Genomic DNA, 15,186 nt, shown 5'->3' on the forward strand with positions numbered 1-15,186 from the left:
CCGGCTAATTTTTGTATTTTTAGTAGAGACGAGGTTTCACCATCTTGGCCAGGCTGGTCTCAAACTCCTGACCTTGTGATCCACCCGCCTCGGCCTCCCAAAGTGCTTGGATTACAGGTGTCAGCCACCACACCCGGCCTTTAAATCCTTTTTAAAGAAGACCATAGAGCCAGGCACAGCGGCTCACACGTATAATCTCAACATTTTGGGAGGCAGAAGGATCACTTGAGCCCAGGAGTTCAAGGCTGCAGTGAGCTATGATTGTACTGCTACACGCCAGCCTCAGCAACAAAGATTCTGGCTTAAAAAATAATAATACTAAATAAGTCATCAAGTGTAAGGTTAAGAATAACAACCCCAGCTATACTCAGGTTTCTCCCTGCCCCCACCCTGGCGAGTGGCTTTGTCACTGTGGCAACTGAGAGTCTTCAGATGACAGGTGCATCTCCCAGGGTGTCGTGTGGTATGGATAGGGTTTACTGACAAGGAACCATGAGATAGCTCTTACAGCGCTGATGAAGACCCTGGCCTTAAAAACATATTTCTTTCTCATTCTTCATACCAAGTAACGTGGCTACTGCCCAGAAGGTTACCCAGTTACCTTATCCAGGTGATCATGGTCCATATTGATTCACAGATGATCCAGAACTTTCCCCTTTGCTCATTTCTGGCAGAGTGCATCTCAGCTGATGAGTGCTAAAATGTGACGACCCTCACATGGTAATTTCTCCTTCAGTTACGCTCTTTACCAAAGACGTCAGAACAGGACTGATTGGAAATTACCCTCATCCTACATTTGTTCCCAGTCTGTTTGATCTTTCCCTGACGTTACCAGTCATGTATGTTTCTCCCGGGGTGCTCACACCTTGTATTTGTGTCTTCCTTCGTACCAGTCCCGGCTGACGAGCCAGAGTGAGGCCATGGCCCTGCAGTCGATCCGGAACATGCGCGGGAACTCCCACTGTGTGGACTGCGAGACCCCGAGTAAGTGTGCGCGGCAGCAGGGGCTGGCGCTCTGCAGCTGGAGACCACGTGGTCCCACTAGGCCCAGGTGGCAGGGGACAGGCATCTGCCCTGTTTGGCAGATAAGGGTAACTGCTTTTAGAGAACTGAAATACTCTGGATTTGTGCTGAACACAGCCTTCCACACAAGCTCGCCCCTGGCTGCAGGGAGCGTTGCTGTGCGTCTTTCCTGCGTCTTGGGCATCTGGTGAACAACAGTCACACCAGGAGTGCACGGGATTCTGCTCCACACCCCCAGCCTGTGCCAAATCTAGGAAGCCTGGGAGTTCAAGACCAGCCTGGGCGACCCAGAGAAGCCCCATCTCTACGAAACATCAAAAATCAGCCAGGCATGGTGGCTGACTTTTTGCCTAATCAGTGATCACTTACTAATTTTTTTTTCCATCAAAATAGAATGTAATTGGTTCATTCCTGCCCAGAGATTTCTGGATATTGTGTTTTTAATGTCACAATCATGTGTCCTGGGTTTTGCTGTCTTTTTTTGAGGGGGGAGGGGGGCTTAAATTTATTACCCTCTAAAGCCTCTGAGTGAATTGGTAGAAGTTGTAATTACTGCTTGGTGCCGTAGAGTAACCCAGTTTTATTTCATGCGTCAGTCGTGTAATCCATGCTATTCTTTTCCCTTTGAAAAAGCCATTTTGTTGTTCATAGTCTTGAGGGTGGGGACTTGTTTGTCATGTTGCAGCCCCAGCCAAGAGGACAGTATTGGAGATGTTCAGGAAACTTCTTCCATTGAAATTGTTTTGTTAAGTAGTGTTGTGAAGAGAAGGAAGTCCAGTTCAAACAGGGGAAGAGGTGCTTGTACCAGGCCGGGTGCTGCCCAGGAGTGAAACATGCATGACGTGGTGGGTCCTGCCATCCTGAAGCCTGAAACATACTGGGCAAGGCACTGACCTGCTGACCACAGAGCTAAGCTCTGGGAGAGCCATTAGGGGCACACGGCGGCCTTGCCACTCACGCAGGAGCTGCCGTGCTAGCGAGGCTCTGGAGATGGGCAGGGCTTGTACAGGGAAGGGGCTGAAGGAATCACTGCGAGCAAGGGGGCGGCTCGAGGAGAGCTTCTCTGGGTCGCTTTAGGATCAGAGGTGCTGTTTGGGCTGGAAAGCTGGTAGAAGCCAATTGGAGTGTGAGTGCTAGGTGAAAGTGTCCAGCTTTGTTCTTCATTTGTAAGCAGAGGGACATCATTGGAGTTTTAGAGCAGGAAGGAGATGGACCCTGGGCTGCACTTGGGGAGACGGATGTGGCCAGACCATTCTGAATAGACTGGAATAGAGAGGCAAAGCCGGGAGGAGGCCAGCCAGGGTTGGCTCAGCCGCAAAGGGAGACGGGAGCCCAGGACTGCTCCAGACAAAAGGGAAGGGAAGCGCCCCTCTGAGAGTCCACTCACCGGCATAGCAGCCAGGGGAGAGATGAAGCCCGTCCTGCAGGTGAGGGAAGGGGTTCTTCTCCAGGTCTGTTGAAGTACTCCTTTAAAGTATCTCCTTATGTTTGAATTTTTAAGTTTTACTTTCAACCATGTGGTGAAATGAAGTTCGAAGTGAGAAGCAGTTATTTGAAGTGCTTTTATCAAAAAGTTTTAAAAGTAAGAACTTTTTTTAAAACCACAAATCTGAGCAGTATGAGAACATCCATTAAGGAAAATGTCAGTAGTTTGACACGTGTCAAATTGGAGGTCACAGGTCCTTTCTGAGATGAGCTTATGCATGTGAGTGCAGATGGGGGTGCAAAAGGGAGGCCAGTGCGGGGGAGATGGGGGCCAGTTTGTTCGGAGCAAGACCACCTGAGCAGGTAGACAGGGACAGAGGGACAAGGCAGAGTTTGACAATTCAGGAGAAAGGAGCGGTACCACGCATGCATTTGCTAAACGCGTGGTCTGTGTCAGGCCCGCGACAAACCCTTGCACGCACTGTCTATTCATTCCTGCAACCCTAATACTTGGGTCTCCTGTGGGCCCCACTTAAAGGGGAGGAATTGAGGAGGCTGAAGGGTTAGGTCATTCTGTGACCAATGAGGTCACAGAAATAGCAAATCCCATAGCAGAATTCAGACCAAGCTCTTGGCCAGCCTGCTGTGTTTTCTCAAGAACAAGGGCCTTGAGAAGACTGGAAGTGCTCAGATGAAGGGCACAAGTGGCACAGACAAGGATTTGTTAAGTAAAAACACACAATTTTGGTGAAAGTACTGGGATAGGTACAGTGCCCACACTTCAAAAGCTTTTTAGATATATTGTCAAAAGGAGGTGTTTATGTTTCACCTCCTTTTGACAACGTATAGAAATCAAATATAAACACCTCCTTTTGACAACGTATCTAAAAAGCTTTTGAAGAGTGGATGCCCTTGACTCCAGCGTGTACTCCAGGAACTAAACCGCTGGGATTGAGCAAGGCGGGCACAGAGGTCTGTGTTTCCAGATGTTCATCACAGTGCTTTGTATGGCAAAAAATCTAAGCATCCCAAATGTTTAACAATTGAAGAGCAGTTCATGGTAATGTCTTCCCATAGCTACCTTTAAAAATCATGGAAAAAGACTTAATTGAGGCCGGGCATGGTGGCTCATCCCTGTAACCCCAGCACTTTGGGAGGCCGAGGTGGGTGGGTCACCTGAGGTCAGGAGTTCGAGACCAGCCTGCCCAACATGGTGAAACCCCATCTCTACTAAAAATACAAAAATTAGCCAGACATGATGGTGGGCGCCATAATCTCAGCTACTCGGGAGGCTGAGGCAGGAGAATTGCTTGAACTCAGGAGGCGGAGGTTGCAGTGAGCCGAGATCACGTCATTGCACTCCAGGCTGGGCGACAGAGTGAGACTTGATCTTGAGAAAAAAAAAAAAAAGTCTTAATTAAGATGAAGAAACTTCCTAGTGTGTTGTAAAATGAAAAAGGGGTAGGCCATTGAGTCTAGATGAACCTAAGGAATATTTAAGGTGTTCAGGGGAAAGATCTGTAAGCCTTCTCTCTGCAGAGTTAGCACCATTTGTCTGAATGGTACGTCTTTTGAGGCTTGGGGATTTGTGTGCAACGTGGAATTTGGAGTTGTGGTAACAGCTTCCTGGCTCCCGGTTCTTGCAGAGAATACCCTAGACCACCAGGAGCCCCCTCTGTCTGTACCCTGAGCACATCCCAGAACACTGTTTCCAGACTGGACACTGAGCTTCTGGAGCTTCGGGGGTGCCTGTCTCTAAAGGGATTCTGAGAGCCAGTGAATTTGGGAAACTTAACATCTGCCTCCCAGGAAGTTGTGACCTGTGCTTCCGGGAAGTCCTGCCCTGAAGATAGCGTTCAGCACGGCCCAACCCAGCGTGTCCCAGACCCAATGGACAGTCGGGGTTTAGGACACCTGTTGCCAGCCTTCTGCCAGGAACATGCCAAAGAGAATCTCTACCTGAGGGCCCTTGAGAATGCTGGAGCTTGGGACCCTCAGTGGCTCTCACCAACAAGTCTGACCTTCATGGACAGGCCCTGAGAGGCAGCCCAGCCTTCTTTTTTTGCTTTTTTATGAGACAGAGTCTCCCTGTGTCCCAGGCTGGAGTGCAGTGGCACAATCTTGGCTCACTGCAACCTCCGCCTCTCGGATTCAAGTAATTCTCTTGCCTCACCTTACTGAGTAGCTGGGATTATAGGCATGCACCACCACGCCTGGCTAATTTTTATATTTTTAGAAGAGACAGGGTTTCACCATGTTGGTCAGGCTGGTCTCAAACTCCTGACCTTGTGATCCACCCGTCTTGGCCTCCCAAAGTGCTGGGATTACAGTCGTGAGCCACCGCACCTGGCCCGGCAGCCCAGCCTTTCTGCTTATTTCTGTCTGCTCATCCATGTCTCCCATGAAGCCCTGGTCAGAGCTGACTGTGCGCTGCCCCCTCCTTCTCCCACCCTGCTGTGTGGACCTCACAGCTGCCTCTCTCTCCTGGGCCTTTCTGATGTCTTATTTCCCTTTGTGGACTCCAGGCCTATGCACAGGAGGGGACTGACACCCACCACTACCGCCAGATATCCCCACACAGCCTGCGGCAGGAGCACATCCAGGTTCTCCTGCCTCCAGCTTGGCACACAAGTAGAACCATCTTCCCGCAGCTTCGGATCTCTGCCCACTGTTGCCTCTTAGGCCTTCCCTGACCACCAGGTTTGAAATCACACACACACACATCCCTACTCCCTGCTGTCCCGCCCTGGGGGCTTCCTAGGTCCGGCATATCACACGGTTTTCTTAGCTCTCTGCTGGTTTGGGCAGGAGCAGCGGGTGGGTTGAGATAGGGTCTCGCCCTATAGCCAGGGATGGAGTGCAGCGGGGCAATTATGGCTCGCTGCAGCCTCAAACTCCCAGACTCCAGCTCCTCCCACCTCAGACTCCTGAGTAGCTGTGACTGCAGATGCATGCCACCACACCCGGCCGATTTTTATAATTTTTGTAGAGATGTAGTCTCCTATGTTGCCCAGGCTGGTCTTAAACTCCAGGCCTTGGGTGATCCTCCCCCACTGGCCTCCCAAAGTGCTGGGATTATAGACGTGAGCCACCGTGCCGGGCCAGGTTTTTTTATTACTTCCTGGTTGGTCTGTCCCCATAGACTCTATGTCCTACATTTCTGTGAGCAGGGATTTTTCTCCGTTTTGTTCACTGCCGTATCCCCAGAAGCCAGTGTGTTAATACTGGTTGAATACGTGAAGGAACAGATGTAATTACAGCCAACACCTAACACTGTGCTTCCTATGGGGCAGTCACCGCGCTAAGTGCCTCATAGCTTCTAATCCTTCCGTCAGCCCCTTGAGGGAAATTGTTAGCCTCATTTCTCAGGAGGCGAGCTGAGGCTGGAGAGCGAGAGGCTTGCAGAGGACAAAGGTGGAAAGGCTGTGCTGGCAGGGGGCACGTACAGAGGTGTGGGGACCTGGAAAGCAAGCAGGGCAGGCCTGGGGCTGTGGGGCCACCACGCCTGAAAGCAGTACCTGAAGCCAGGTCGGGGGCAGTAGAGCTCCGAGGTCTGAGGCCAGGCCAGGAGGCTGGGATCAGCCACAGGCCAAGCTTCCCCACCCGGCCGAGACAGCAAAGCGTCCCAGCTGGCTTTAAGATGTCTTCCAAGGAAATGGCAGTGATGATGCTCAGATACTAACCCTTGCTGATGAGTCATTCTACTCTGCTGGAGCGGAGGCGAGGCCCTGCCCTCAGTCAGCCCCAGCCTTACCTGTCTCTAAGCAGAGGGGGCCAGCGGGGAGGTAGGCTGTGCAGACACAAAGGGAGAGCCACAGCGAGGAGGGGTCCACGCCAGCTGTGTGCCACATCTCCACCCTCCACATCCCCAGGCCAGGGCCTCTTCCATGTGGCTATCCTTCCTGTCCCCGCTGCCCTCTTCCTTCCCCTGCCACCTGCTCATTGGTGCGAACTGCATTTTTCAGCATTGAGTCTCTGAATGTCTCTGTTCTCTTCTGCTTGGTTTTTTGTTTGTTTGTTTGTTTTCCATTTGATATATAAGTTTCCCCTTCCCAGTCGGAACCTCTCTGAGGTCATAGACCTCTCTCAGATTTCTTTCTTTGGTTTTTTGAGAAGGAGTCTTGCTTTGTTGCCTAGACTGGAGAGCAGTGGCACCATCTCAGCTCACTGCAACCTCTGCCTCAAGTTCAAGCGATTCTCCTGCCTCAGCCTCCCAAGTAGCTGGGATTACAGGCACCTGCCACCATGTCTGGCTAATTTTTTGTAATTTTGTAGAGACGGGATTTCACCATGCTGGCCAGGTTGGTCTCAAACTCCTGACCTCAGGTGATCCACCCACTTTGGCCTCCCAAAGTGCTGGGATTACAGGTGTGAGACACTGCACCTGGCCTCTTCCTGCATGTCTGGTGGTATCTATCGCCACCTTCCTGTTAAATGGGTGGTTTTCTGACTTCTGATCAACTTGCGCAAGGCTATTGCTGGTCACTGGTGGATCACGAGGTCAAGAGATCGAGACCGTCCTGGTCAAAATGGTGAAACCCTGTCTCTACTAAAAATACAAAAAATTAGCCGGGCATGGTGGCGCGTGCCTGTAATCCCAGCTACTCAGGAGGCTGAGGCAGGAGAATTGCCTGAACCCAGGAGGCGGAGGTTGCGGTGAGCCGAGATTGTGCCATTGCACTCCAGCCTGNCAGGAGGCGGAGGTTGCGGTGAGCCGAGATTGTGCCATTGCACTCCAGCCTGGGTAACAAGAGCGAAACTCCGACTCAAAAAAAAAAAAAAAAAAAAAAAAGGATGTCTCCCCCGTGAGTCAAATGTGACCTGAGCTACCTGGTCTTTTGTTGACTCTTCAAGTATGCCCAGAGCAAACATTGCCTATTCCCAGGTGAGTAAGCTGTATCCATGTACAGTGGTGAAAGTCGTTGACTGTCAAGGTCAACCCTATCTCTTCCAATCAGCTGTAGAGTCTAGCATTAAGTCAACCTCGGCCTGATTTCCTGGTCTTCTGATGATGCCAGCCAGCTTCACGCAGTGAGTGATCCGGCTCTGGGGTCCCAGTGCTGCCGTCTGAACTGGTTGGTTGTCCTGCACAATCCTGGCACTAGTGTTTGGCCAAGTTTGACAGGCATCACCATTCATTCCGCAAGTCAGCACTGGTTGCGCTGCGTGAACCTAACCAAAGACCCCTGCCTACCAACTTGCCTGCAGAGCAGTCGCTGCAGCAGCTGTAGTTAAATAAGATAACTGAAAACGATCTTTCTTCACTGTCATGTCCTTTCTCCCTCCTCTTTGAAATTTGCAAGCATGCCCGTTGTGTACCTACTGTAGACTCTGATATGCCGGTGGCTACAGAGGTGGCAGTGAGGGATTGACCAGAGTCACGGTGTCCCCCAGCTGCCCCTCGGCACCACTTTTCCTTCCGTCTCGGCAGCAGCTGGCCACAGTGGATGCCGAGAGACACGTGTTTTTCCCACGCGGGTCAGACCCCTCAAGGTGAATGCTGCTGTGACCTATGGGAAAGGGCATCTTTTCTATCCAAACCAACGCTTTCAGTTCTTGATTGCGTGAGAAATCCCAAGCCTTTGGCTTAAGCCAAATGTGTTCTGAAGCTGCTACCCACTGCCAGGCATTTGAGACACCTAAAACAGGCCTGGGCCCTGGCTCAGGAGCATTTTCAAGCCGCGGATGTGATTCTAGGATGAGCCTGTTGCTGTGAAGTTTGCCTGATGCGCGGCCTCATGCTTCCAAGAACACTTGGAACGAGAGATGATGTCTGGTTGCGTTTAGCATTCTCTTCCTCTTCCCCCAGATCCTAACTGGGCCAGTTTGAACTTGGGAGCCCTCATGTGCATCGAGTGCTCAGGGATCCACCGGAATCTTGGCACCCACCTTTCCCGAGTGCGATCTCTGGACCTAGATGACTGGCCAGTCGAGCTCATCAAGGTGATGTCGTCCATCGGGAACGAGCTAGCCAACAGCGTCTGGGAAGAGGGCAGCCAGGGGCGGACGAAGCCCTCCGTAGACTCCACAAGGTAGGAAGTGGGGTAGACGCGTGGCTCCAGACACGTGTGCCCATTGTTAGGCAACTGGAAGTGATCGTCATGACAGCCACAGCTGGGAAGACCCTGACAGCCTGTAGGAATTTCCATTCATCCGGCACAGGAATGTCTGTGTTTCAAGTTGGTCTTAAGCAGATGTGGATAATTCACACCCCTTAATTTTTTATGTTGGTTTTTGAGCCTTGGAGACTTCTCTCCCCCTCTTAGAAATGTATTAAGCCTCTAACCTTATGAATATATTACTTTAATTAATACATTTGTAATAGGCATAAGCTGTGCTGTTAACACTAATTATGAATGTTTGATTCTTTAATTGTTATTCTTTTATCTTTGATAAGCATCTGCTGTGTCAGTCCCCCCACTCCGCTGCCCCACACACACACAAAAGTTATTTTTATGTTAACAAAATATATTTTATTTTCTAAAATATATTTCTAACATATATAGTCAACCAAGTTTAGCATAATGTATGGTGTAACTCCTCATTAATGTTAATTGTTACCCAGTGTAAAAAACGCATTTATTTTGAGGCCATTTAGTTTCTCATTTTTCATTTACAGCTATTATAAACCGTTTTTGAGTACACATGCATATTTAATGTTCCTAAGAGGTGATAAAATGGCATGTCTTCTGAGAAGGCGTGTGGCATGGAGGCAGACTGGAGCGTGGCATCTCAGTACTTGCCTAAAGCACGTGGCTTCCAGCGTCGCTCAGGTGCCGTGTGATTCCCCCTCGTAGGAGGGCGGGGTTTGAGGTTCGCTCTCACTGTTTGCCTCTCAGGTGTCTAAAGAGATGAAGGGAGAGGAGAGGTCTCCCCTTGCTGGTACTCTTGAGGTTCCTCTGATTTGTTTTGCTGCTGATCAGATAAAATGAAAGTTCAAGTGGTAATCTGTGGTTCAGCCACAGAAACCGGCTTCTGCTGAGCAGTCATAACGTGAGAAGGGCTGGTGGACTTCAATTCATTAGCACTGAAAAATGAATTTGTGGTGCCACCTTTGGCTCACTGGAGAGAATGAAGCTGGTGTGTTATTCATCTTGGTCTCCATATTTGGGATTTTGTGTAGTGTGGGGGACAGGAAAGGCGCAAAGAAGGTATTTGTTTAAAACTGCATGGTTTTGATACAGGAGCGCTTTGTGAGTTATAGTGTAAACGTGCGTAAGTTTCTTACGAACTGGAGAAATTATGCACTTTAAAAATTATTTTTCTCGATTTTTTTTAACACTACCATAGAAATCAGCTGGGTCATCAACTGTGAACATGCTTAAAAGATTAATTCATGCTTTAATATCTGGTTTTTGTCATAAATATAACATTGGAGGAAAGTTGGGTCTGAAAATGAACAGTGATTGGAAATTGGGTTGAGTTTAATGTACGAATGTGAAAACATTGAAATAAGCTGGAAAAAACTAACTGTATGCACTTACTGTTTATAGGTAGAAGCAGCACATTATTTTTAATGTCATGAATTATTAGAAAAGTTTATGCATCCATTAAAATTTAGAAACTACTTAGAATTATTAGAAACAAAGATATAGGATCATTTTTAACTGAAAAATATGACTTCATCTTCATTTGTATATGAAGACTGCGTGTGCATAGGTATTTTATAGTTCTCATTTGGGTCCCTGAATTAAGTTCTTGAATGTACAGCTCAATCTTCTTTTCCCAGTGTTATATGCATCATATCATTATATTTTAGAGACGATTTCAGAGACTTGCTTTCTCACAAGCGCAGTGGTGGCAGTTAAGTCCCATCTTTTCTTTGGTCACACTGGCTTTCCTTAAAGAGCAGTGCCAAGTTGTAGTTCCTCTCCAAGACTGTGGTGTTGGTGACGTAGCTCCCTGCCGTGGCTAAAGGTAACTCTAGAATTTCTAAATGTCCTTTGCGCCTAAGAAGATTAACACATATGAGAACTGAATGTTTCTTTGTGCCCGTAGTAATTTTCCTGGGGAGTTTTGTTTTCAGCGAAAATCCGCAAATAATCATTGAGCACTTTCTCATAGAAAAGAAACCGTAAGTGATGACTGCAGCTCACCAGTGATTGGTGAACATTCTCAGGTCCCCTGAGGATGCCAGGGCTCGGGAGGGTGCCGGCAGTAGGTGCGATTTGGGAAGTGTCACCGCAAAAATGGCATCTGAGCTGGACTCTGAAACGGGGTGATTCCCAGGGCCAGGGCCAGGGGCCAGGTGGGAAGTAGGCTGGAGGGTGGGAGCGTCCTCAGTTGATGCAGGCTCCACACGGCCCTGGGGAGGTGTGCATATTGGCAAGTCTATCACCACGGGACAGGAACCTCCCATGAATGAGGAGGAGCGGGGATGGAGGAGGCCCAAAGAGCAGAAGCAGGGAGGGTCCCTGAGCCAGGGCTGGGAAGTCTGGGGGTAGGGGAGAGGGAAGGGGTTTATCTGTTCATGGGTTCTGTGTGTCCCACCTGTTCCCAAGAGGACTAAAGGCAGCCAGCAAGGTCTCTGTCCCTTCCAGCTGGAAGGCCAGGGCCCTGATGGCCATGCATAAAGCCTTACCTACACTGTCCAAAGCAAAACACAACCAGCCCAATAGCAGAGCCGAAATGTAGACACCAGCCACCTTCACCGCCTCCTGCACTACCCCTCACCCGAAATGCAAAACTGAACGTCAGGGCGGGAATCTCCACTCGCAGTTCTGTCCATGATGTGGGAAGATGCTGCCTTTCCAAGACACCCCTGCTCCCCCTGCCCCACTCCACCACTCCTGGTCTCTGCAGAACCTACGATTGTTCATAGAAACAGTTGGAAGGTTATTTTAATGTGGCCCTGAGATAATACCAAAAAGAAATATTTTAATTTTTTATCTCTGTTGAAGGAAAAGCCACGTGCAGTATATTCGGCGTAATTCTTTGAAAAAGGGCCCATCTGTTTTCCCAAGGAGCTCTGGTCCATTCCATCTTGTTCAGAAGATTCATTCTGACAGTGGAATATAATTAGAAATGCGTCGTTCCGCCTGCCCCCACCCCCAAACACACACACACACACGCACACACACACACGTGCACACACACACACACACGCACACACACACACGTGCACACACACACACACACGCGCAGATTCAAGACCATGAGGGAAGTAGAACACACAGATCTTCCTCCAGAGAAACCCCCACACACTAGAGTCAACTAGACATGCGGCCAGTTAGGACAGCAGGCGCCCTGGACAGCTGGCCTCTTCCATGTCCCTACACCCCTGATTAGGGCAGCTTCAGACAGCTTATAATTGGTTCCAGTGAATCTCTGCCGCCCTGAGAACTGCCGTTCAAACTTGAGCAGCATCGTGATCAATCGAAGCTGACGGCGGCTGAATCAGTATTGACTTCCCATTCCTAAACAGGGGAATCATTAGTCAAGAAAAGCATCTTTTAATTACTCCCAGGAAGAAAAAAAAAATCTTTTTGGATGGATTCTGCAACAACTGCCATTTTTTCCCAGTGCATTCGATATTAAATTTATTGTCACAGGAGGGGAGAGGACGCCCTTCGTCTCCCTCTGTAATGGGGGTTTAATTTGTAGAAAGAAGCGTGTTAGAGAACAGATCAATGCCACAACAATTAACTACATCTGGGGTAGAATCAGAATTCCCCTCTCTAATTGCTATTGATGCCATTTAAGCACACACTTAAAATATTGATTTTAAGTGGGGATGCTGAAGCGGTCAAGTGGTCACAGTGGACCACACTGACTAGGTTTTAGGGGTTTCAGAAGGGAGCAGTCAGCTGTTGGTAGGACAGGACTTCTTGACACCCTGTTGGTGTGTCTGTGCGGTGCCATAACATAGCACGTTGTAGGGCACGGAGCAGCTGGGCCGAGGTCCGCCAGGCAGGCAGGGCTCTGGGTTCCAGTGTTAGGGGCACATGGTATTACTGTAGGGAGAAGTTGCCAAGCTGATGGGTGACCCTTTCAAAGGCAAGAGTAATAAGCTCAGAGGTGATGTTAAAACAGTCGAGTGAATGTCTCCTGAATGAATGAATGACTGAGTGAGTGCATGAGTCAAAGCAGGGACTCATCACGGAACACATGTCAGGTGCTCTTTTTACTTCGGGGGCTTGGAACTCCTCATGTGTTCACGAGTGAAACTGGGGCTTTGACGTTTGCTGCAGCAGCAAAGCCATCTCGGTGAACCCATCCGCACGCCCTCTCTCCCTCGCTGCTGCACAGTGGTGTTCCCACGGCTGCCAGGCAGCACCCTGGCCCGTTCTTCTTCTTTATTGCTGTCCCCGTTGCACTTAGAAGCATTTGGGATTGGCTGCAGTGCAAGTGATTTCCTGGCAGGACGGAGCAGACCCCTCTGGTGCCGCGTTCCCCTTGGCAGACGCCGTGCTCTGCATGGCACCGCATCTCCATCTTTGTGTCTGGGTGTCAAGGCATTTGGCCCCCAAGGCCCAGCAGGGACTTGCTGCTATTTGCATTTCAGTGCTGGTAGCCTGTTTACATGGTGGCTTGGGAGCCTGCTGATTTGGGCCAGGTAATCAAAGGAACCTGGAAGTGGAGAACAGTGTTTTCAATTCCGTTGAAATAGCTCTTGAGAGAAACTCTGAGCGCAAGTGAAGTCACCCATTACCTCTTTGATGCCAGCTGGAAGGGAACGGAGTTTGCTGATTTAGTATGCGCTCCTTTCCCTTTTTTAGCGTCCTTTTTCTTTTTCTTCCCCCCATTGTTTGTAAGTTCACCTCCGTGCCTAAACTCCCTTCTTGTCTTTAACCTATAAAAAGATGTCGCCTTCCACAGGAAGATTTTGGGCCCGACATCAGAAATGCGCGTGGGAGACACTGGCCGCACACTTCCAGATGGAACAAGTCTGCCCAGTGATGTGAGTTCCGTCTCTTTTTGATTCCGGAACTCCGCTTTCATCTTATTTATGCACATGGAGATATTGATAAAGGGGAAATGTATCCAAACTGAAAATAATTGGATCCCTACAGCTAGCTCTGAGATATTAAAAGCAGCACCACTTGGCTGTGTCTTTGTCTTGTTAGGTTTGATCATAAGATCACAATATAGTAATCTCGGGCTCAAATTTCTGGCATAAAGATGCACTGTTCCAAATGTGGCCTCGGGGAGCACGACTGCCCACACAGCCCCAGGATTGTCTCATCTTATTATTTTTCAACAGTTCTTGGCCTGCTGAGGTCAATGTTTTGTCTCTTTTGAGTGTTCCTCTATGCTTGACACCTTTTCCTATTTTCTTTATTTAAAAAAAAAAAAATGGGAAGGGGGGGGAAAGGAGAAACAAAAATGAAAAAAGGACTTTGCCGCGATGACCAGAGTCCATCTGCAGTTGGGTGGCATCTGCTCCCCACATGTCACTTCCCTCATTAACAAGCAATTGAATTAATTAAATGCTACTCAGAACACGCATAACAAGCTACCGGCAGTGTCCAAATTAGCACTGATAATCAAGGATGATTTCCTTTATTATCCTGCTAAGTGGTGTGCAGACTCTGATCTCCCTGTCTGCCCTCATCTATTTACATACCCCCAGCTCCTGCCTTTGGAAGCGGAGGTTATCTTACCTAGTTAATTTGCCACGATCACCGAGCATGGCGGATTGATGCCCTGCCCCTGCCGCCACTGCCGAGCCCGGAACCCCCTCCCCGCCTGCCCTCCCCCAGCCCCAGCCTTTGTATCTCAAGCTCACTGATAAATTAAAGGCCACCCCTGTGGTCTCTCAAGTGAGTAATAGAGGCAGAAATTTCATTTTGCAACTGGCTGATTTAATGATCCAAAGGGTAATTAATGGCCTGATTATCTTAATGTTAAATATGTCCGGCAGCAATTACTGTGACCTCCCGCTTGTCAAGGTCCGGGCTGTGCTCTTCTTTCAATTAAGTTCTCTGGGGCTTAATGGTATGAATAAACTCCTCTGATTCTATCATCCCGGACGCAGAGGGTTCAGGGAGCTGGGGGCTCGTTTGGAGTTTTAATCAGCCTGTCTTCTACTCCGGCGATCAGAGTTAACAATTACAGCAAGGACAGTTTAACTTTCTTCTTCCCCGTGCAGACCCCCCCCCCCACCACACGAGCACACATGCCCACTTTTGCGTGTGGTTTTCTGTGCCTTGTTTTCTTGCGTTTCTTTCAGTGCTCTGAGGGAGAATTCTGTTTGTGGAGGAAGCCGCTGTGCTCTGTGAGGCTCGTCTCTTCCAATATAAATTATCATGTGAACGCTGTGGTTTTTCTATTTGACAGGCTTAATTAATTGGCAGGAGCCCCCAAAAATGACAGTGCCACTAATTGCAACTCAAAGTGAATTTCTGTCACCGCGGCATGCCTGTCAGCGGGCATGCCCTGGCCCCAGCCACAGAGTGGGTCCACCCTCCCGGTTTCCCTGTCCAGGCGGGGACTGTCCCCTGCTCAAGCCGCAACAGTGGTAGACGCCTCCGAGGAGCCATGGGTTTGCAGGCACGCCGTCTGCTCGCTGGAGTGACATTTACTACCAATAAAGTTTATACATCCTCGCCTCTGCAAATGCAGCAGCTGCTCAGGGACCTCGGCCTTTACTTAAGATATTTTAGCAACTTCTCTTAGCAAGCCCAACTTGGAATCAGACTGAGAGAGCCATAACTCACTTAGCCAGCCCTCGTGACTAGATGGTCCTCATTAGCACACTGCTAAATATGCTTCAGTTTACTAGAGCTCCGGGCCTGG

General features: G+C 49.2%; 1 protein-coding gene across 12 annotated transcripts in view; it reads left to right on the forward strand.

Annotated features, from left to right (window-relative positions):
- Positions 1-15,186, forward strand: part of AGAP1 (ArfGAP with GTPase domain, ankyrin repeat and PH domain 1) — a 617,831-nt gene that overhangs the window by 541,491 nt on the left and 61,154 nt on the right. For 10 of the 12 annotated variants that reach the window (XM_017537728.2, XM_037741753.1, XM_037741754.1 and 7 more), the window contains 2 exons: positions 894-984; positions 8,258-8,480. In XM_017537728.2, coding sequence (XP_017393217.1) covers positions 894-984; positions 8,258-8,480 — 314 coding nt within the window. Of the gene's footprint in view, positions 1-893; positions 985-8,257; positions 8,488-15,186 lie in introns of all 12 variants that reach the window. The other 2 variants (XM_037741757.1, XM_037741758.1) reach the window with 1 other exon arrangement.

This window comes from Cebus imitator, unplaced genomic scaffold, assembly GCF_001604975.1.
Source record: "Cebus imitator isolate Cc_AM_T3 unplaced genomic scaffold, Cebus_imitator-1.0 Scaffold106, whole genome shotgun sequence".
Classification (NCBI taxonomy): Eukaryota; Metazoa; Chordata; class Mammalia; order Primates; family Cebidae; genus Cebus; species Cebus imitator.